This window comes from Triturus cristatus, chromosome 10 (genome assembly GCF_964204655.1).
Source record: "Triturus cristatus chromosome 10, aTriCri1.1, whole genome shotgun sequence".
Taxonomy (NCBI): Eukaryota; Metazoa; Chordata; class Amphibia; order Caudata; family Salamandridae; genus Triturus; species Triturus cristatus.
The window spans coordinates 937789280-937812621 of NC_140593.1; the positions used below are offsets into that span (position 1 = coordinate 937789280).

Genomic DNA, 23342 nt, shown 5'->3' on the forward strand with positions numbered 1-23342 from the left:
GTAGCAGGTGACATCTTGCAATGTTATTTACTGTACACAGTGTATCATTATTTTAAAGTTGCAAAGTAGTTCCACATTTAGAAGGAACACGTTGGTCATCTTTGAGGGGTTAAAAACAAAGATACCCCATGCACAATAACAACCCAAGGTAGCCGCACAGTAAACTTTGCACTAAGCAGCCATCTTTGCATGCTAACATCTATCATACATCACTGTTGTACTAATCCAATGTGGCTAACATAATGCTTCTAAACATGGTGGACATCTTTGAACTGTAAAGCAATGCTACTTTATACGCAATAGCAATCCAAGATGGCTGTCCAGGGTAGAAAAAGTGGACACAAATGATTCAGCACGCTGCAGATGAAATGAGAAGCAAATTAACAGCCCAGTAGGGCTGTATGGGGAGTTACAGGATGCTCAAAAAACTTAAAACAAAAGGAATGAAAGGGGACCTATAAAAGGAAAAAAATGGAAAACTAAAAAAGACTACCCATCAGCACAAACAATGAAGTTAATTCATTTCCGATCACTAATCTTTGTGTATTAGCGAAATCAAAGTCCAATCAGTCTTCTTTCAATTCCGTTGTTTATTCTTGATAGAGATATTTTCATCACAGGTAAATATCCATTCTTCCTTTACACGTCACAATTTTCGTCAAAATAGCAACAATAGCCAACACGCGTTTCGTCAGATCTGATGCGTCCGCATCTCTGACTTCATCAGGGCTTCCAAATATTTCTCTATTCCCAGTGTCAACTGTTTAAAATAGAATTCCGTGTAATCGCTATTCCTCTCGAGTCCTCCATCAAGGACACTAGACTCCAAAAGACGAGTGAGGAGTACTCTCTGAAACTCGGGTCAGAAGGATTTTAAATTTTGGCTATCGAGTGTCCTTGATGGAGGACTAGAGAGGAATAGCGATTACACGGAATTCTATTTTAAACAGTTGACACCGGGAATAGAGAAATATTTGGAAGCCCTGATGAAGTCAGAGATGCGGACTCATCAGATCTAACGAAACACGTGTTGGCTATTGTTGCTATTTTGAAGAAAATTTTGACGTGTAAAGAATGGATATTGACCTGTGATGAAACTCTCTCTATCTCAAGAACAAACAACGGAATTGAAAGAAGACTGATTGGACTTTGATTTCGCTAATACACAAAGAGTAGTGCTCAGGATAACTTGTTTTTTTGCTGTAGGACCTGTCTCTTCTGGTCCGTTTTTGTGGGTATGAGTGGCTGGCCACTTCCTTGGAGCACACAATCTGATATTTCTACATGTGACAGTGGAGACTATTGAGAATATTGAGCACAGTGCCTTGCCACACTCAGATGTAGTTGTTTAATTCATTTCCGGGTGATATGCACATATGATCAAACCAAACGCCTTTACTCACAGGACAACAGAGGCAATTACAGAAATGGGCTAACTGATTGAGGGTTTACCCGATAGGGTAACCAAAACCAAATTCCTTGCTTACCAACTTAATCTGAGATATTCCATGTAACAAAATCCTAGTCTACAACCTTCAACACAGAGTAATAACAATGCAACAGTAAAGGCCTACTAGCTTTAATCAATGCATTTCACAATAAGTAAGTCAGACCTATGACATGTGACATAACTTTTCCCAATGGTCAATCAGGCCTATGGAGTTGAACAACGGCATGTCACCACAACAAACTAAGACCTGCTGTATTACACATAACCTCCCAACCCTCAACAGACATAAAATTACAAATATATACAAAATTACAGTAGGCAAAACAATAGACAACACTGTGAAAAGGGTCTAAACAAGGATTATCACAATGCAAATCTTTGACATCAAGAGTTACCATGGGGGGGTAACCAAGAACACCACAACAACCTGCTAGATTCCATGTTACACAATATCGGTCTACATCCTTTAACGCAGGCTAATCTCAACCCACCCTTAAAGGCCTACTGGTGTTAACAAATGCTTTAAGTTGATCAGGCTTGCTGCCTTTGTCGTAACTTTATTGAGGCAGATTGAGAGACTGGAACCTTCTTTGTGCGAGTTCCCCACTAGTAAACATACCTGCTATGAAAGGGGCACCTATGATTTTCATTCAGTGGGCTAAATCCGCTCCTCTTCTTCACACAAAAAATTATGCAATTCTAAGTCCTTAAACATTTGAATTACATCCCTGAAAAAATAACTGCTAGCTAAACTATGGTATCCTGTCAAAACCATCAAAAAAGGCAGATTTTGTCACCATTTTCAAGCGGAAAATAACATTTCACAAAACAAAGTGTACATCAGAATTAATACTTCCAAAATAACCGGCAGAAAATTCACTGTTAAACATTTCTGATTTCAGCTCATGCTCTGCAAGCGACCTAAAATTGAAGTTAATACACATATTGCAAAAAGGAATCAATTAGCAGCAAGTAGGAGAAATAAATAATTCCCAAATTAAACCGTTAATCGTGCATTTTCACCCAAGCATCAAAGCACCAAGTGGTTTTAACACAGCTCGGAGCAGTGTCTTTATTATTTTTCCAATAGGTTCCTATATTTCCTCTATTTCATATAGTTATGTGCTTTAGCACAACTGGATTTATGGAATTTAAAATTCAGTTCTTGGGAAGGCGCGAATGATTTATCAAACTCCGTGCGAGGCAGCATAAAAAACGTAGCAAAGAACTCAGAATGTAAATCCCCCCAGATGTTGCAATAACAGCGTCCACAGAAAGCAAGCAGGGGGCATGTATCCATACACTTTCAAAAAACTAGTGCGACACTTCCTTATCAGACATGATCCCTCTCGCAGACGTTACTGGGGATCTCTATTTACGAGGAGGTCTTTCGACTATGAGGAACGTCTGCTGCTTTTCAGATAAAATGATCCTATCTAAGGAGTAAAAATCAGTTTGCACCACGCTACAAGGAAAAACAGTTTAAAGTGAAACTTACTGTCGTGAAAAAATACTTTAAAAAATAAACCATATTAATTTAATGACCGTAAAATGTAATTCAGCTAACAAAAGATAATAACCTATACAGGAGGGTGAAATTGACAACAAAAAAAAGCCAATCCCAAACGAGCTATGGGTACACTCGTGGCTGTTTTGGTCATTTTCATTGTCCACCCACGCAGGCCACCGGTGTCTGTAGACCTCCAGCAGCATAGCTGGCCTCTTTCATTGCGGCTCCCATAATCGTGTTAATTGCCAACCCAAATGTCCGCAGTCACTTAATCGTCCGAATCGGTGTCGTGCCGTCGCTTGGGTCCACGTGCGGAAGGGGACGCCATTCTTCGTCGCCCGGCAGGGGGCTCCCGCCGTCTGTCGCCACTGCGGCTCCCGCCACCGCCCTGGGTGGGAGGCCCCGACAGCCGGCGGCGGAGGGGGCTCTCGCCATTGCTCGACGAATCTGTGTCATGCCTCCGCCTGCCAGGCGGTCGCTGGGCGTCTTCATCGCCTGATGAATGCCTGTCACGCCGGCTGGCTCCATGCTGCCGGGGCGATGATGGATGAGTCCGCTCATGTGAGGCCTTTTTCCTCCTGCAGCAGAGAAATCATAAAAAATAATAAAACAAAACAAAAAGGGACAAAGAGGAACAGGTCAGATTGTCACATTAAACACCAGGACTTTTGTACGCCATGAAAGAGAATGAAGTGGAAACAAACGGAACAAAAGCGCAGGCAGTTCAAATGCTGGGTGTAGGCTGTTGTTTAAAAACAGAAGCGGAGAGGAAACAAAAGTGAGAATAGCACACGCATTCCTGTCCAATTATCCGGAGCCCCACCACAGCACAAAAGAGGCGTCCCCTGAAAGGAGAAACGTTTGTGGGTTTGGATGGGTAAAGTTAAAACGCCTTTATGCCCCGCGCATGTGTATTTTTCTGCGCACTTGATCGGTTCTTTTAGCACACAGTGAACATATAGTGATTCCTAAAAGAGCCATCGGTCGTCTGTGAGCGCAGAGCACACGAAAAAGGAAGAGCAGGAGACAAGTAGATCTCCCCTCAGCAAGCTTCACGTTTTTATTACACACATTGGCATACGCGTGTACCTGTTTTATAAGCCCCTTCAATTGTGTCACTTAAACAGGCACGGGATAACAAAATTATTTGCCAAAGATCCGGTAGCTTAGGAAGGATGCCATGGCACGAGCAAGGAAAGTGGCCCATATAACAGCTGTTAAAGTAGTAAAATGTAGAAGTTATCAGAGTTCACTGGACCACTTCGGGTTCTGAACCGCGGTGCAATTGCACCTGCTGCATCAATGGTAGCCACGCCCCTGCTACGATAATAAATTATGTGGTGAGGGGAACACGAATCTCCTAGGTCCCCCGCTGCCGAAATCATAGTGATCTGTCAATTAATACTTTTATTTCAGTTAAGAGCCAATAAAAGTGTACAATAGAATATGCATGTCTTCATGTATTCGGTGCTGGTTATCAAGGGGATCCTGCTGTGCCTCCGGGCAGCTCTCATATCCACATTTCATGTGTATCTGCTATCGTGTTCAGTTCCTAAAGACAAGGTTGGTGCTGCTGGGTCATTTATTGCTGTTTTTAACTGACTTTTGCTGGAATGCATGGGTGCTTTTGGGGCTTCTTTTCGTTTACATACTCCTTGGTGGTTTAGTCCTGCCTCAGTTATGGGTTTCTGATGGTGGCATTTCCTTTCATATGAAGATGAAGCATTTTACAGTCAGGCTTTTGTGATTAAATTAAATGTCCTCTGAAATATATTTTAGCATGAACACTGATATTTTTATCTATTTACAAATTTAAAGTAGGGTGGCGTATAATTTCTCAATTACCCACAGATAAAATGGATAGCTGTCTTTCTAGGGGCCTAAGCGGTACACGAGGGATATTTCAAAGAGATTAACTTAATGTTGGACAGATGCTGACGTGAGCTACCAAGAATAGTTATTAATATTCAGAAAAGTTTCCACTGGAGCCTTAGCAGAAGTGTACACTGGACCCACTCAAGGCACGTGAGGGATCAGTTCTCCAAGAGAAGGACTTTAAATATTAGCTCACATACTAAAAAAAAATCTTTTTTTTATTTTTATCGATGGGTGATTAATTTAAAAAGAAATGTGGATGAGTTGCAGATTTGAAACAGGCAATTTCTGGTAGAGAGGATGAGCTGAGTTGTTCAGGCTCTGATCAGCACATTGTCCAGGTAAGGGAACTTTTAAACCTGCTGAGATATTCGATAAGTGCTTAAAACAACTTGGACCAGTGTACCAGACCACTCTTTGGTGTATTTTCTATCGTTCCTTTATTGTCATCTGTAATAGGCTAATCTTACCTGCCAGCTACTGTGCAATTTCCCTCATAATTGCCCCAACTAAACAGACCTGGGGGGCAATTTATGAGGCAATGTACTTTTCCCCTTTCTTTGTATCCGTTTAGTTTCCTGGCAGTATTCTACTGTAGCTCAGTCAGTTTGGAGGGCTGTGAACATTATCAATAACAGTTTGTGAAGTAAAATAAAATGATCTGTTATTGAAATCCCCATACATTGTGTTAGTGGGGGGTGATTAATTTACAATCCAGGGAGTACAGATCTGAATCAAAGCTCGGAGTGGCAGCCTTAAATTGCATCTAACTAAAAGGCTATAATGTACAGTAACAGTCAAGCACCTTCATAAGACCGCCTCTGAGAACTCTGAATCACAGTGGGAGGCTCATAACAGGAAACGGGGATACTGGAAAATTCTGATTTAGAAATAAATACATCAAAAGGGTGGACAAGTACTTAAGGTAGAACCATCAATGACTTCTGTACAAACTGGTCTGACAATCGACTTCTAATATGACATACTTGGGATCAAATTCTAGGACTTATTTATGCTGCTCACAGGAAGGCGAGAGTGGCTTTCTTTTGGTAGTGGATGAGGGCAGTACACAGTTTCATTAGATGGATGCGCCTAGAATACTTGCAGCTGTATGCACTTCTGTTTTATGTGCGAAATGTAATTTCGGATAGTGATATGTTGTTTTACCCCGTTCTCGGAAGTGGTAGGTTTTCAGGGTACCCACGCAGAAGCTAGCTCTTAGGAATTAGGTCTGTAAACTAGGGGTGAGAATGGCTTTTCTTTTATTGGGGGGTGGGGGGGACTAACTTAGGAGAGCAGAGTTGCGTGACATATCTGACCAGTCCGTTGGTACAAGAATTCTGCATATGGGAAACTTGCGCTCCCCGACACAGAACATGGCCCTCAACTGGTACCAGACACCAGCTGAGTATTACCAGCACTGACTGGAGCATGAAAAGTAGCAATGCACACTTGGTAATGTCGACTACTCAACATAAATATTCTCCAGATGCCCAGGATCTATAGAGATGTGCAAGTAAGCATCTTTCAGGTTGATGGACAAAAGAAGTTCCTTCAGTGATAGATTTGAGGATCTTCATTAAAGGAATCATTTAGACGATCTGTAGCTTTCAATTTTTTTCAGTGTCGTTCGAGCCATTCACAGGGTTCCTTGCTGACATAGAAGGACCTTGGGTAGAACCTTTGATTTCTTTGCAAGATCGGAACCAGTTTGATGGTAATTTTGAGACTTTTCCTCTGGAAGGCCTGCACGTGAATATAATGTTACTTCCTTGGGAGCATCAGAGGTGGTTTACAGACAAGTGGTATTTGGACAAAATATCTAGTTCGAAATATCAGAAAAAAAATATTATGATGCAAAAATATCTTGATATAGAAGATCGTTGTCAAGAATATTGATTCTTTGGCAAGCAATATCGTTTTTGGAGTATCATTTTTAATATCGTTTTCAGTATTACACTTGTACATTTTTTACAATTATTTTAATGACTTAGTTATAGAAATCTTTGTTACTAGCATTGTTGGTGTAATTGTTAACTTTTAAAAATGCAGTTTCGAATTTAAAGTGACTCATTTTTAGGTCTCGCCTGGCGTAATACTGCGCAGACATGATTTGAGGAGATTTCTCTAGTGGGCTTTAAGCCCCGCCCTCTTTTCCATTGGTTGGCGTCACCGTTTATGCTAAACGGTGGCCAGCCATTGGAAAAGAGCGTCTAGTGACGTACACTTTTCTCTTTTAGAGCCGTCCAACTTGGACTGGCTGCCCAGACTTACTGCTTGCGTAAAAGTTTTTTTTATCTTTATGGGGCCAAACACATGGCCCCATAAAGATAAGAAACCAGTCATGTGAGCCAGTCCAACTGGCACGCTCTAAAAAGAGAGTTGTTGTTGGCGTTGCAGTGCGTGCTATATATAAAAGAGACAAATACGCAGGGCGTCAAAAGATAAAAAGATATCAGTTGGGAGGAGCCTAGCGCGCAACCAAGATGGCCGCGTAGGCACAGGGCTCCCGAGGGCCTCCACAACCTCCCACGTCTATCCTGAATTTATCCTGATTCTATCGACGGGCTTCTACGGGCGAACCTACGTGGAGGTGATACCTGCTGTCCAAATTCAAATCGGACATCGGGAGCCGGAATAGTATCGATTCCAAGTTGGCGGCCCACTCCGGACCTTGCCCCGGACTCGAGTTGGCATGGTGCCCGGGCAGAAAGTGAACAACAGCGGCATGCAGGACTTGGGCCGGTGCGCACCCCCTACTTTCACTTTTGGTTTCGGGTCTCCTCGCTGAAACTGAGGGGCCTTGGATTGTCAGCACACATTTATAGTGGGACGATTGGGTAACCTGCCTGCTCTTGGACACTAGCTGGGACTACCCCTTGGGGTCTCCGAGGCTTCCTAGATTGGTTCTCCGGTGATCGCTCATCGTGTTGGTGGCCGACACCCTTGACGACCATCAGACATTGGCGGCTATATTGGACGGAGATAAGCAAAAATCCAAGACGACTAGGCGGGGAGCTCATACCCAAGCTAACAACTTGGACTGCTATACCCAGTCGAGAGGTTCCCCTGTTGGCCCGCATAAGTCGCCGGAGAGACCCAAGGATGGCCCGGGATCGTCAACGGAGTTAACATTGCAGGACGTCATGGGTGCCATCGAGGAGATGAAAGCGGCGGTCGGCCAGCGATTCGATACATTGGCCCATAAATTGGACACAGTTTTGATCGATGTTAAACTAGTCAGAACGGACCTTTCACAAACGAATGAAAAGGTCAAATCCTTGGGTCTGACGACGTCGAGTCTGGTAACGGACGTGTCTGACCTGCAAGCCGAGGTCCGTAATCTGCGGACGTCCACTGCTTTGTCTGTCCGTCGACTGGAGGATTTTGAAAGTAGGGCTCGGCGGAATAATGTGCGCATAATCGGGGTGCCGGAGAAATCGGAGGTCCCTGCAGCTGACCTCTTTGTGGAAGACCTTGTGATCAACCATCTCGCACCCAAAGGCTTGAGTAAATTCTTTGCGGTTGAGCGGGCCCATAGAGTTCCGGGTGGTAAGCCCAAACCGGGCGCTCCCCCAAGGCCTATCATCGCCAGAATTTTTCATTTCAGGGACAGGGATGCTATACTGCAGGCCTCGAGGGTGAGTGGGCCGACGAAGTTCGAGAACATTCATATAAGTTTCTACCCGGACTTCACACAATTGGTCCAAAAGCAGCGACAGGAGTTCATGGGTGTCAAACGGTGACAGAGACATGGACCTGAAATATGCGATGCTCTTTCCGGCCAGGTTGCGGGTTGAGTTTGAGGATCGGACGCACTTCTTTGATCGGCCGGAGGAGGTTGGAGATTGGCTTGATACCTTGCCTCAGCAACGACGTCGAGAGGGACAGACCGAAGGGAACGGAGTGGGCTCGGCTGAACAGGAGTAGACTTTTGGTTCCCGGTGACTGACTATTGTGATGGCACTTCCATATTTTGGTTTGGTGTTTCTATTCAGCGCCTTATCCTTCAAAGCCCGGGGGTTGTGGGGTGCTCAGTGAGGCTCTTTCCTCCTCTGGGTTTTCTTTTTGTAGCGTAGTTAATGTTAGGGCGACAGGCACACTGCAAGTTGGGGGGGCTACATGGGCTCACGCAGGGGTGCAGGGTGGGGGGAGTTGTAACGGGAAGGTTGGTGGGGAGGGGGGGAGTTGGGGAATGTTTGTTTGTTTCACAAGGCAATGTGAGGTTAGCTGCTGATTTGTCCTGGTTGTGTTCTCCGGGATGTGGGCATCATGCACGGGAGCGGGGTGGGGGGTAAGGGATTGAGAATACTTTCGTGGAATGTGAACGGACTGGGGGATAGGATCAAGCGCGGGGTGGTGTTGCAGTTTTTTAAACGAATCTCGCCCGACATTGTTTTCCTGCAGGAGACACATCTGATTGGGAACTCCTTCCATGCCCTGAATAGGCGGGGCTATCGCCTTGCTGTTTCACTCTGGTTTCACTTCTGGCTCTAGGGGAGTGGGTATCTTGGTCAGGGCCTCTCTCCCGTTGGAGGTGGACGAGGTGCTCCACGATGATAGAGGGCGATATGCAGCATTGGTGGGGAGATGGGAGGGTAGAACTGTTTCGCTCGTTGCTGTTTATGTGCCACCGGGATTGCAGACGGCTACATTTGCGGATTTGGGGCGTTTGGTCCTGGGACTCCCTGGGGAGGTTCTGGTGTTAGGGGGTGATTTTAACGCTGTTGTATCCGGTATGGAGGACCGTCACCCCCCCAGGGATCTCCCTAGAGCCCAGGCCTGGCTGGGTGGCTTTCAAGATACTTTAGGACTTATAGATTGCTGGAGACTGATGCACCCGGGACAGGCACAATACACCTTCCACTCGGGGGCCCACGGGAGTCTCTCGAGACTTGATTATATACTTATGCCAGCGTTCCAGGCTGGAATGATCGGGGAGGTGCGTCATTTGGCCCGAGGTATTTCTGACCATTCCCCTCTATTGTTGCAGATGGAGGTTGTTCCTGGGGCAGAGGGAAGAGTAGCGCAAATTAACCCCTGGTATTTACGTAACCCTAATGTTCGCGCTGAACTGGTTAAGTCCATTGATCACTACTTCAATGATAATGTAGGGTCAGTGTCGTCTGCTGTCTCCCTATGGGAAGGTTATAAAACGGTGATCCGGGGGCATGCCTTGTCTCTTATTTCCCATGCTAGGAGGTGCGGGAGGGAAGAGGTGGTCCGCCTGGAAACTGACATAGCTGAGATGGAGGGGGATTTGGAGCAGGGTGTCACGGATGAGAAATTGCACGTTCTCAGCCTTAAACAGTCAGATTATAGAGCGCTGGTCACGGATGCTGCTAAAAGGATGAGTAGAGAGCAACAAGGACGACTGTATGATGTGGGAGATAAGGCCGGAAAGTTGATTGCTTGGTTGGACAGGAAGGAGAGAGCGAGTAGAGTGGTGCCGGTTGTGGAGAGAGTGGATGGCGTGTGTGTGACTGACCCGGTAAAAATTGTTGACTGCTTCGCGGATTACTTCCGTCGGGTATACTCTCCGGTCTCTGGGTGCTCGGAGGAGGACTCTCATCTGTTACTTAGAGATATTGCATTGCCGTCCCTCTCGGAGGCTGATAGCATATTGATGGAGGCGAAGTTGTCGCCGGATGAGATTGCTCTGGCCATTCGCTCGATCGCTTCTGGTAAGGCCATGGGTCCCAATGGTCTCCCCATTGAACTATATAAGTTGCGTCCAGATAAGATAGCACCATATCTCCGTGACATGTTCCTCGCTGCACGGGCGGCGGGCTCCCTCCCCCTTGACCAACGTCTTGCTACCATAGTTGTGATACATAAAGAAGGGAAGCCGCAAGACTGCTGTGCCTCCTACAGGCCTATCTCGTTGTTGAACGCGGAACCCAAAATTCTGGCTAAGGTATTGGCCAATCGTCTGGTTCGGGTCGTGGGCGACTTGATTCATCAGGACCAGTCCGGTTTTATACCTCATCGTAATACCGCCCTGAACCTGAGGCGGTTGCATGGCGTGCTTGCTAGAGCGGAGTTTATGCGTGAGCCGGCCATCTTGGCGTCTTTGGACGCTACCATGGCGTTCGATACTTTAGAGTGGCCGTATATTTGGGCTGCGTTAGCTAAATTCGGGTTTGGCCCTGAATTCATTGGGTGGGTAAAATTGCTATACGCTGACCAATTGGCGCAGGTTGTGGTGAATGGTAGGGCGTCGGCTCCCTTCGCGCTGGGGAGAGGTACGCGACAGGGCTGTCCGTTGTCGCCCCTTCTCTTCGCACTTTCTTTGGAACCTCTCGCTGCCTGGTTGCGTTGGGAGCCGTAGTTGCGGGGCATTAGATGGACGCCGGAATTTGAGGACCGTGTCTCCCTTTATGCGGATGACATTCTTCTGTATCTCACCTCTCCTCGACAGTCGCTAATTGTATTGGTGGACGTATTGAATTCCTTCGGCCGTAATCCTGGCCTGGTTATCAACTGGGCCAAGTCATGTGTTTACGTCCTCTCGGGCGAGGCCCCCCTCCTGCCGCGGGGGTGCCCTATTCAGATTGCTACATTGGGGTTCAAATATTTGGGAATCTTCATATCACTGGACCCCGCGGTCCGCTATGAGCGAAACCTTCTCCCTCCACTCCAGCGATTGAAGGCAGACGTCGCGAGGTGGCGACGGCTTCCGCTCTCGCCGCTCGGACGGGCGGCATTGTTTAAAATGATGTCGCTGCCTCGCTTTTTGTACGCTTTACAAAATACGCTAGATGTCGTGCCGGCCCGTTACTTCCGTGAGGTGGAGGGTCTTCAGCGCCAACTGTTTTGGGACGGGCGACCGAGGATCGCTCTCGCCAAGTTGACACTCCCTTGGTATGATGGGAGTGTTGCCCTCCCCGATATTAAAAGATACTATTGGGCGTCTCAATTGGCGGCGGTGAACCACGGGATATACGGTCCTGCTTTGAATCCGGCCTTCGAGATGGATAAGTTATTACTTCCGGGCGGGGATTACAATAGGGCACTGTATTCGGCGACTCCGGATGCACGGTTGACAGGACCAACGCAAGTTGCGGTACGCGTGTGGCATGCGGCGAATGCTGCGATGGGGTGGAGGGATCGCTTGACTCGAGCGACGCCGTTGTATGCCTCCCAGCGCTTGGGTTGTCTGTGGAAAACGAAAGGCTTTGAGAAATGGGATAGGATTGGTATAAGTAAGGTGGGTGACCTCTGGGCGAAAGGGTCCTTTAAAACGTTTGAAATGCTCAAAACTGGATACAAATTAAATGATAGGGAGTACTTCCGATATGCACAGGTCCACCATGCGCTGTGTTCGGTTTTTCCGGATGTTGCTGCTATCCCAGAATATTCCCCGTTGGAAGATAGGGTGTTCGACGGCTATGTGCCCGACAGCACTATTTCCCTGATCTATAAAAAACGTATTAATGATCGTACGGACTTGCTGACCCATCTGCGGGAGGCGTGGACGGCCGACGGATTGGAACTGGACGATGAGGATTGGGTATCGGCGGTGGCCTCCCCGAAAGAGGTGGCGATCCCGGCCCGCCTTAGATTTGTGCAGCTGAAGATACTCCATAGAGTGTATGTCACAGGGCCTGGTTTGATACGTATGGGTTATTCGAGGGATGGACTGTGTAAGCGTGGCTGTGGCTTGTTGGGTACCTTTATTCATATCCTATGGGAATGTTCGGAGGTCGTACGATTTTGGAACGGGGTACATACTTTAATGGAGGAAGTCACGCATGTCGCTTTGTTACCAGAGGCCAGGAGGTGTTTGCTGAATGTCTGGGAACCAAATGACTATAATGCGGCGCAGACGCAGTGGGTGACTTTAGGGTACATGGTGGCTAAGCGGAATATCGCACAGTTGTGGGGTTCCCCGAGGCCGCCTACGATTTCGGTATGGAAGGAGAATATGGATTGGTGTATGTTCAGGGAGAAGACGGTGTATGTGGCGAGAGGCAAGCCTGGGAGGTGGACTAAGGTGTGGGGTCCATGGAATTCCTATCGTGGGAATATCTGCGCTCCGCCTCTGCCGCGAGAGGTCGACGTCGCTTTGTCCCCCTAGCCGCACATTCTACGTAATTGTGCATGCTTTGTCCTCTTCTCCGCCGCCCCCCACTACCACCTCCTGTCAAGAGTTATTCCAGATAATGGGGATCTTCCCCCGTCCTGGGGAGCGCACGCTGCTATTTTGGACTCTCATTGCCTTGTTTGTGTGTTATTGTTGGTTTTTTTTCCCTTTTTTTTTTTTTTTTAAAGAAAATATGAAACCGTCCTTTTTGATCGCCCTTGGACTATGGCCGCGGCCTGTTATATGTGCTTTCGAACTTTAGGGAGCTTTTGCTTCTGGCTCATTTGAATGTGTGGAGTTGCCTTGCTGGCTCTCGAGCTTTCTAGCGGCCGGCCCTTGTGGTTGTAGGCCCTTGTTTGTATCTTTTTAATGTGTAATAAAGGTTTCTTCTTTAAAAAAAAAAAAAAAAAAAAAGATATCAGTTGGTGCTGAGAGTGTGTCTGAACCTTTGTTTGGCTGGGAATCGTAAGAATGCGCGCCCCCCGGACGGGGAGCGGCGGTGGAGGGCTCTCTCTCTGCAGCTCGCAGAGCAGCCCGCCTGTTGCGCCCTCCCTGCCCGGCCTCCTCCCGTCCCAACCCCCATTTCCTCTCCCAGCAAGCTTATTTTGCCAATGTTGGCATCTATGACATCGGCGAAACAGATTACATTTACCAATGCTTGTTTCGAAATATCATGATTTGCTGCCTAGTTTAATAAAGTGTAGCGTTTCAGCAACATACAAAAAAACGAAATGTTGTAATATACGTACGCTGCTGTATTAGGTAGGTAATTGTAATATGCCCCGCCTATGCTTGGTTGATTTTCTGTTTCCGTTTGGAACATATGCCATCTGTCCCTCCCCGAAACATAAGGTGCCGTTCTAGTCTTTGAACAATATGGCATACAACGTCACGGTATTGACCCGCCCTAAAGGACTTACACTGTAGACCGGAAGTTACAATAGTAAACAATCATTGAGACTTAGGTTCGTGTAGTTGGTGGTTGTGCTGTGTCCGCCATGTTAGCGCTGAAAGACTCGGCCGATTCGGACAGTAGCCCCACTGCGCTGGGAGCGGAGGAGGGTGTGGAGGTGCCCTTCACTCCTCCCGGCACCTCTATGCAAAGCTCTTTACGAACCTTGCGGCCAATATTTGTGCTCGACCCCACCATGAAGGCTCGCGTGCGGGACTACTTCGTTTTCCAGGTGAGGGTCCGAGAGGCCAGAGGCTGCCAGGGGTGGTGGTCAGGCAGAACGACACGGGATGCTTCTCCGTGAGGGTGGTAGAACATAATGGGGCGAAGGGAGGGAATTAAAGTGCGATGGGTAATCAAATTATGCCACGGCTATGATGTCATGGTAAGGATTTGCGTGGGAGAGTGATGTTCAGCTACGTAATTACGATTTTCAAATGCACAACTTTTAGAACATTCAATTAAAAGCACGTAGTGACGTCATTGACCTGTGCCGCCGCTTGTTGTTTGCTTACTATTGCTCTCTCGCCCCTCTCTCCACTGCACTCCCGCGCTGCTTGATCCGCGTTCATCCCCACTGTGTACATACTTTACCAGCGCGGCGCCCGTTTCACGAGCACAGCGCTGGTTTTACTTTCATTCTTGTTTTATATGCAGCTTCAAAGCTGCATTTGCCCCCCCTCCAGCCACCAAAAACAGGCTGCCTATTTTGCGCGCCTCTCACTTCTTCATGAGCGTCCGGACAAAAGCCTCTTCCGGATCACCTCTACAGCTACAGCGGCCATAGTGAACAGCTGCTGTGCCAGGTGCCGTCCTGCCCGCGCCGTCCTGCCCGCCTCCCCTCCTTCCCTGCAGCAGCTCGCAACACCGGAACGAGTTGTGTGGCTGGCAGAAACTCCGGACTCTGTCAAGTAATTATTGCATTGACCCCATGATGTTTGTTTATTGTTTAATGACATTTTTGTTTGCTTACTATTCGCTTGAGGATTATTTTACAGCTGTTATTATTGTAAACTGTTCCGTCTGCTGAGGCTTTCAGTATTTATGATGTAAACAAGCGGATAGAATGCCAGTTGAGTTCCTTTAATTTTAGAATTTTTTGATTTTCAGTGTGGCACTGCATGCCCTTATTCCTTGAGGTGCAGTTCCAGGCCTATAGGGCCCCCATCACCCCGATTCTCCCCACCCCCAAAACCTGCTAATCAGTACTGGGTATCGCAGCTCTGCGCCTCTTCTAGCCTCCTAACCTGCAGCACCCCACTAGTGCTCTTTTGCATTATAAACCTCCCCTATACACCCAAATCTTAATTAACTAGATTTAAACCCCTCCCCATGCTCCCCGATGTGCACACTTTGCCCCAGCCCTGAGAATGGCATGTGCACTACCTGTTCTTGGGGGTCCCAGCTCTTAACGGGTACAGAGCCCATGTTCAAACTCGGATCCTCAGGCATACTCCAGTGCATCGCGGCGTTTTCTAGTGTTTTTATTGTAGTTTATCAATATGGGGCAGCGTGGCAGACACCAAGCCCAGCTTCAGTTTACTCTTGGCAGCGTAACTCCTGGATTCTAGTGGTTATCTCCGACCTCTCCTGCCTCCCCTCCCCCCACCACCATCATCCCGCCTTATGCTGAGCACTGCCACACCTTGTCATTGTGAAAGCAGTGCCTGGCGACACACGAGCCTTGTGCGTGCTCTGTGTAAACTGTGTACTAGATCCTGGCCTAGCCTCAGGACCCTTAACTAAGTTAAATCACTGGTGCGGTGGAGCCCCTGCAGCCCTGTGCAGTGCTTGGAGAGTTCAGTACGTTTGCTAAGGTTCTGCACAATGTACTCTGTACAGTTTACAAAGTTCAATGTAGCTTTTTAAGGAGTGCTTGAAGAGCCACCTCAAGGTGTTCTGGAGCTGCCGCCATAGTAGTGTGATTCGCACCCTGTGTTTTGGGTATGTTGAAGGGTCTTACCGTGCTCGGCGGGAGGCTTGACTAAATCATGCTTTAGGGCCAAGGGTAATTATGTGGCACTTCCACTAAACAGCCCTGCAGGCACATGTTGCGATACATACCATCGCAAGTCGCACATCACCAATTATATTAAATATCTCCTCATAAATGGCATCTCAATGGATACAGTTCGTTTGCTTTTTAAGTTACCTTAATGATGTGTTAAGTCCTATTTTTTAGGTCTCGCTGAGACATTTTGTAAGTGGGCTTTCAAAAGTGCTACCCACATGGTTTTGCTGGCCTAGGGCTTGAGTGCACGATGGCGTGCACGTGCACAGCTGCTCCTTGCATTCCCCCCTCCCTTCTCACCCAGCCCTTTGATTCTCTGCTCGATTACTTTCAATTTCGCCGCTTTGACCCTTGCATTCCCCCCTCCCTTCTCACCCAGCCCTTTGATGCTCTGCTCGATTACTTTCACTTTCGCCGCTTTGACCCTTGCATTCCCCCCTCCCTTCTCACCCAGCCCTTTGATTCTCTGCTCGATTACTTTCAATTTCGCCGCTTTGACCCTTGCATTCCCCCCTCCCTTCTCACCCAGCCCTTTGATGCTCTGCTCGATTACTTTCACTTTCGCCACTTTGACCCTTGCATTCCCCCCTCCCTTCTCACCCAGCCCTTTGATGCTCTGCTCGATTCCTTTGTAAGTCCATCTTGTTTGGGTCACCTTTGCTTCATTAGACCCATCTTTCCCGACTAGGAACAGGTTATTTTTGTCCACTCCCTTTAATTTACTTTAATAATAAACTCTCGCCTTAAGTGAAGCAATTGACTTTTAAATGTCGTCGTAATCTTACAGCCTTGTTCTCAAACAAGAAAACTCCTCTCCTTCCACACGTTTCCCATTCGGCCATCTTTTCTTCTGCAGTAGTTGATAACATTGTGGCCATGTTTTAACCAAAGCATCAGGTTTCTGCAATTTTGTAACGACGTGGTGATGCACATACTTTCTGTATGTTGTACATTCCGCTGCCCCTAATGTGTCCGAGGTTTGTGAGCTGTGATGCATGCTAGCGCGATCCCACGCCATGCGCCTCTTCAGCCCTCCAAAAATATACCATCCTCACTCTCCAGGTTAGAATTCGACACTTCAAAAACAAACGTGTAGCAACGATTTTCTATTAATACTGCTATAATGGCTTGCGCTTCTATGCATTCCATCGTAAATGTTCTGTGGAAAGTATTTTTATTTGATCATTTTGCAGTGGTTCCGGTAGGTCGGCAGTCATTGATTCCTTGTTTGTGTACCTTTGCCCAGGGGCGTTTCTTCAATTGGTGCAGCAGGTGCAGTGGCACCAGGGCCCACGAACGCTGATAATTCGTGTATTTAATATAACTGTAGCATATGGAGGAGGTTGGGGGGTCATTTACTTACTTGCCCTGGGGTCCATGACACTGAATAGGCTGGTGTTACGCCACGTAATTTCATTGGTCAGTGTTTAGCATTCGTGGTTGTACTCCTGAGTGACGGGACATAGAATGTAAGATTGATTGTGCCAGGGCATGAAAAGGAAATGCTGCTCAGGGCGCCAATTGTGTAAGGCGTCTAGACCTCACATATGCTCTTCCCTCTATGTTTTTCTCTCTGGTCTCACATGTGCTATTCCCTCTGTATTTTCACTCTGCCCTCACATGTGCTTTTCCCTCTCTATTTTTCTCTCTTTCCTCACACATGCTATTCCCTCTGTATTTGTCTCTCTTCCCTCACATGTACTCTTCCCTCTACATTTTTTCTCTATGCTCTCACATGTGCTCTTCGCTCTGTATCTTTTTCTCTGCCCTCGCATGTGTTCTTATCTCTATATTTTTCTCTCTGCTCTCACATGCTCTCTTCCCTCTATGTTTTTATCTCCGGTCTAACATGCGCCCTACCCTCTGTATTTTTTTCGCTTTGCTCTCACATGAGCTCTTCCCTCTCTATTTTTCGCTCCTCCCTCACATTGACTCTTCCCTCTGTATTTTTCTCTCTGCCCTCACGTGCTTTTCCCTCTGTATTTTTCTCTCTGCCCTCACATACTCTTCCCTGTATGTTTTCCTCTTTGCCCTCAAGTGCACTCTTCCCTCTGATCACATGCATACACAACTATGCACACATTCAAACACACACATGCATTTACACACACATATGAACATATACAAACACACACAGACATGCAGAAACATATGCATATACATGCACACCAACACACCAACCCCACATACACATATAAACAAGCACGCACACCAACATACTCAAACACATATACATACACACAAACATGCATACACAGACATAGGTATACACACAAACATATGTGTACACATCCATGAAGACAAATGAACACAATGACACACCCATACTTGCACACCAACACACACATGCATACACAAACATATACACATACAAACACACACACATGCATACACACACAGATATATACATATAGACACACACACGCATCTCCCGTACTGTTCAGGGGAAGAGTCGGTGTCAGCTGTCTCCTAGAGGGAGATCTCGCATGAGACAGTAAGACTCAGAGACATGTGGCGGTGGGGAGAGACAGACATGCCTCCCTTTAATTGTGTTGTTGCAAGATGGGGACTATCTTCTGCCACTGGTGCATTCAGATAAGCGGCAGGAAGTTCGTCGGACACATGCACTGGTTTCAATTTCGAGAAAGTGGGGTGAATGTTTCACAGATCGGGAGTGTGTGTCAACACGTGTTTCTCCTTCACGGCAAGTCCAATCAGTACGTTTTGTGTAACCGTGTGGTCATGAATCCTTTAATTGCATAAGTGAGCGGGTATGGATGTAAACAAAAATGTAACACTAATACAACATTTTCTGTCACTCTTGTGAACAGGTTTGCTGTGAATGTATGAATGAGAATGGTGTTTTAGAATACGTTGCATGGAAAAGGGTCAACATGGTGTATACGTGTTTTTTTATTTTTTTAATTTATTTTTTATTGCATGGTTAACGTCATGATATACCGGATTCGGATGCTTCATTGCAGATCAGTTGTTTGGCCCGTGGTTATTTACGAGTTTGGAAAATACTTTTGTATTGTTTCGATTCTTTTTGTCTCTGCCCTATCTATTGGCTGCGTCCTTACTCTCTCCCATCTTCTCTCTCCACCTCTTTGCTACATGTTCTCTCGTAATGTTTTCATTTTCCCCCAACTCTCCTCTTTACTCTCTCTAATTCTTTTTTTGCTCCTTTTCGGTCTCTGTCCCTTCTCTCCTCTTTCTCTCCCCACCTGTCCCTTCTCTAACCCCACTCCTCTTCCTCTGCCCGCCCCCCCATCCCTCTCTCTCGCAGTACTGCAGCATAGGCAGCACCAGGTCTCTGATGCCTTCTCAGTGTTGGCCCTGGGGGTGGAGGAGGTAAGTCAGCCCCCCAAGTGAATCCCATTATCAACAGATAGTGAACCTCTATTTACCAACAAGTACGGAGCGGTCTCGGGTGACGGCTGATGCGAACAGTGATCTGCTCTCGGCCCCGGCAGGGACTGTGGGGTGGGGGCGTTACCTTACACTAGGAGAGGAAGTAAAAGTGATATCCTCCCCTCCCCCCCACTGTCTCTCCTCACCCTCCACCTCTCTCTCCTCCACTTCTGATTCCCTTCCAACTTGGTCTCTCCTTACCCTCTACCTCGGTCTCTCCTCACCCTCCACCTCGGTCTCTCCTCACCCTCCACCTCGGTCTCTCCTCACCCTCCACCTCGGTCTCTCCTCACCCTCCACCTCGGTCTCTCCTCACCCTCCACCTCGGTCTCTCCTCACCCTCCACCTCGGTCTCTCCTCACCCTCCACCTCGGTCTCTCCTCACTCTCCACCTCGGTCTCTCCTCACTCTCCACCTCGATCTCTCCTCAACCTCCACCTCGGTCTCTCCTCACCCTCCACCTCGGTCTCTCTTCACTCTCCACCTCGATCTCTCCTCAACCTCCACCTCGGTCTCTCCTCACCCTCCGCCTCGGTCTCTCCTCACTCTCCGCCTCGGTCTCTCCTCACCCTCGGTCTCTCCTCACCCTCCACCTCCGTCTCTCCTCACCCTCCACCTCCGTCTCTCCTCACCCTCCACCTCCGTCTCTCCTCACCCTCCACCTCCGTCTCTCCTCACCCTCCACCTCCGTCTCTCCTCACCCTCCACCTCACCCTCCACGTGTCTCTCCTCACCCTCCACACGTGTCTCTCCTCACCCTCCACACGTGTCTCTCCTCACCCTCCACACGTCTCTCCTCACCCTCCACACGTGTCTCTCCTCACCCTCCACACGTGTCTCTCCTCACCCTCCACACGTGTCTCTCCTCACCCTCCACACGTGTCTCTCCTCACCCTCCACACGTGTCTCTCCTCACCCTCCACACGTGTCTCTCCTCACCCTCCACACGTGTCTCTCCTCACCCTCCACACGTGTCTCTCCTCTACCTTCACACGTGTCTCTCCTCACCCTCCACACGTGTCTCCTCACCCTCCGCCTCACCCTCCACATCTGTCTCCTCCTCACCCTCCACATGTGTCTCCTCCTCACCCTCCACATGTCTCCTCCTCACCCTCCACACGTGTCTCCTCCTCACCCTCCACACATGTCTCTCCTCACCCTCCACACGTGTCTCTCCCCACCCTCCACACGTGTCTCTCCCCACCCTCCACACGTGTCTCTCCCCACCCTCCACACGTCTCTCCCCACCCTCCACGTGTCTCTCCCCACCCTCCACGTGTCTCTCCCCACCCTCCACGTGTCTCTCCCCACCCTCCACGTGTCTCTCCCCACCCTCCACGTGTCTCTCCCCACCCTCCACGTGTCTCTCCCCACCCTCCACGTGTCTCTCCCCACCCTCCACGTGTCTCTCCCCACCCTCCACGTGTCTCTCCCCACCCTCCACGTGTCTCTCCCGACCCTCCACGTGTCTCTGCTGCACGCCTCACACTGCTGCACGCCTCACACTGCTGCACGCCACACACTGCTGCACGCCTCACACTGCTGCACGCCTCACACTGCTGCACGCCTCACACTGCTGCACGCCTCACACTGCTGCACGCCTCACACTGCTGCATGCCGCTGCACACCCCACACTGCTGCACGCCCCACACTGCTGCATGCCGCACGCCGCACACTGCTGCACGCCGCACACTGCTGCACGCCGCACACTGCTGCACGCCGCACACTGCTGCACGCCGCACACTGCTGCACGCCGCACACTGCTGCACGCCACACACTGCTGCACGCCACACACTGCTACACGAAACATTGCTGCATGCCACACACTGCTGCACGGCACACACTGATGCAACCGGCACACTGCTGCACGCCACACACTGCTGCATTACTCACTGCTGCACGCTGCATGACACTGCTGCACGCAGCACACTGCTGCACGCCGCAAGCTGCTGCACGCCGCTGCACGCCACAGTGCTGCATGCCTCACACTGCTACTCGAAACACTGCTGCACGCCGCACACTGCTGCACGCCGCTGCATGTCACAGTGCTGCATGCCTCACACTGCTACACGAAACACTGCTGCACGACGCACACTGCTGCACGACGCACACTGCTGCACGACGCACACTGCTGCACACTGCTTTTATGCGAGTTTATGCTACTGACATTGTAAATGACAATGCCTTTTATTTGTTTTAAAACCAAAACATAAATAAAAGGCATTGTAATTTTACAATGCCAATAGCTCAAACTCTTATAAATGCGAGACCTATTGCATTGCAAATGCTTGTTAATGCTTGTTTTGGTTGTTGATGGGCCTGTTTTATGGCCTGTCTGGTCGGTCCCTGACATGAAAACAGCAAGCATTTGCAAATAAGTCTTATTCAGCTACTAAAGCTAATGAGGTACTTGTAGATTCAATGCCCCCACCTGCAGTTTATTTATTTAAATATTTAAAAGTTTAAACGTTAGAATGACTATGTGCCCTTGAGAATGACTGACAGCACATTCAATGTACCAAGTAATAAGTACACTGTTTCAAAATGGGTCATATAATCTATAGTGTGTTGGGGTAACAACAACGATCTTATTAAATCCCTTCAATACACACATCTGCCACTTTGGAATCTGTTGGAGCAGTGGTTCCCAAACTTTTGACTCCTGAGGACCCCCATTGAGTCACCACTGGAAGCCGGGGACCCCCAAGCAATTTGTAGGATTTAAATTTCAAACATTAAAACAGTAATTCGAAAACAATAAACACACGTGTGCACACAAAACAAATACTCGAATTACTAAGGATTTCAGGGGCATATTTACAAGTCTCTATCGCCATGGGAACGTCACTTTTTGCAACGTTCATGTGGCAATAGGGGCTTCTCTTTATTTAAAAGGCACAGTTAAGCCACTTATTGTGGCTTACCGCTGCCTTGTAAATAAGGCCCCCTTTCACGCAATGCTTAGCGTGAAAAAGGTGGGCAGTGGGAGTTGGAGTGGGCGTTTCACTCCAACACCCATTGATTTTGACGCTGCCCTCTATTTACAAGGTCAGCTTAAATAGGAGACAGCACCAAAATTAAGATCATGAAAAATCTGGTCTTAACTTGGCGAAATTATGAGAAATACCTTATTTCTCCTCTTTTTTTGTTTTTTCCAACGGATTGATATCGTCTTTTGGGATACAGCGAGTTTACCGGCTGGGTGATACGTATCGGAATATAGATATTTATTGGGGATTGTTCCCATACGCTCGTGGCTATTATATCACCAAGGCGTTCATACATTGGATGTGTATTCTATACCTATTAAGGTTTTGATTGTGGGTCTGATTTGTACCCCAAGATTTCATGAAGTAAGGAATTTCACTATATGTCCTGATGTTCTTTTCTGCGAGTACTATTTGAAATTGTATAGCCCTGACGAAGTTCCCAAGGCACTAGGGAACGAAACGCATTGGCTGTGTGCCTATATTTTAACAAGCATCTTCAAATAAAAAGAAGGACATTTTCTGAAGTACAAGTGTTGGTCTTTTATGACTTTTGACAGAGTGCACCTTCCTTTTTCTTGTGGACTTTCATGTTAAATTAGTATCTCTCAACAGCAGATACTGGGAGATGTTGCACTCACTCTAAACACATATGATTAATGGAATTTAAGTGCTTGACCAAGGTCTGCTATTGGTTGATTTTGTTGTTAAAACACCTTTGATTGTTTATGTCCAGGAAGGTGGCCCTTCCTGCACATAAACAATCTTTAATAAAAATGACGTTTTGTAACTTCCATGTGTGCTGCATTAGGCAGCACACATAGAAGTGACAAAACAGCATTACAAAATTGTTCATGTGCAGGAAGTGGGAACATAGAAGCATCAGGATAATGATAGACTGGGAATAAACATATGTTGCTAACTTTTACCATGCAGTTTGCAAGCAGCTCTTTGATGACAGTTTATAGGACACTGCTAGATTACGATTGTCCCTTATGAATTGCACAGTGACAAAAGAAGATCTGTGACAAAATCAGTAACCCACTAACCTATGCAC

At 47.7% G+C, this 23342-nt stretch overlaps 1 protein-coding gene across 2 annotated transcripts in view; it reads right to left on the reverse strand.

The window, feature by feature from the left end:
* Window positions 1–1563: 1563 nt before the first annotated feature.
* Window positions 1564–23342, reverse strand: part of C10H1orf35 (chromosome 10 C1orf35 homolog) — a 130817-nt gene continuing 109038 nt past the window's right edge. For both annotated transcript variants that reach the window (XM_085628768.1, XM_085628769.1), the window contains exon 9: window positions 1564–3538. In XM_085628768.1, coding sequence (XP_085484894.1) covers window positions 3229–3538 — 310 coding nt within the window. In that variant the 3' untranslated portion in view covers window positions 1564–3228. The remainder of the gene's footprint in view (window positions 3539–23342) is intronic.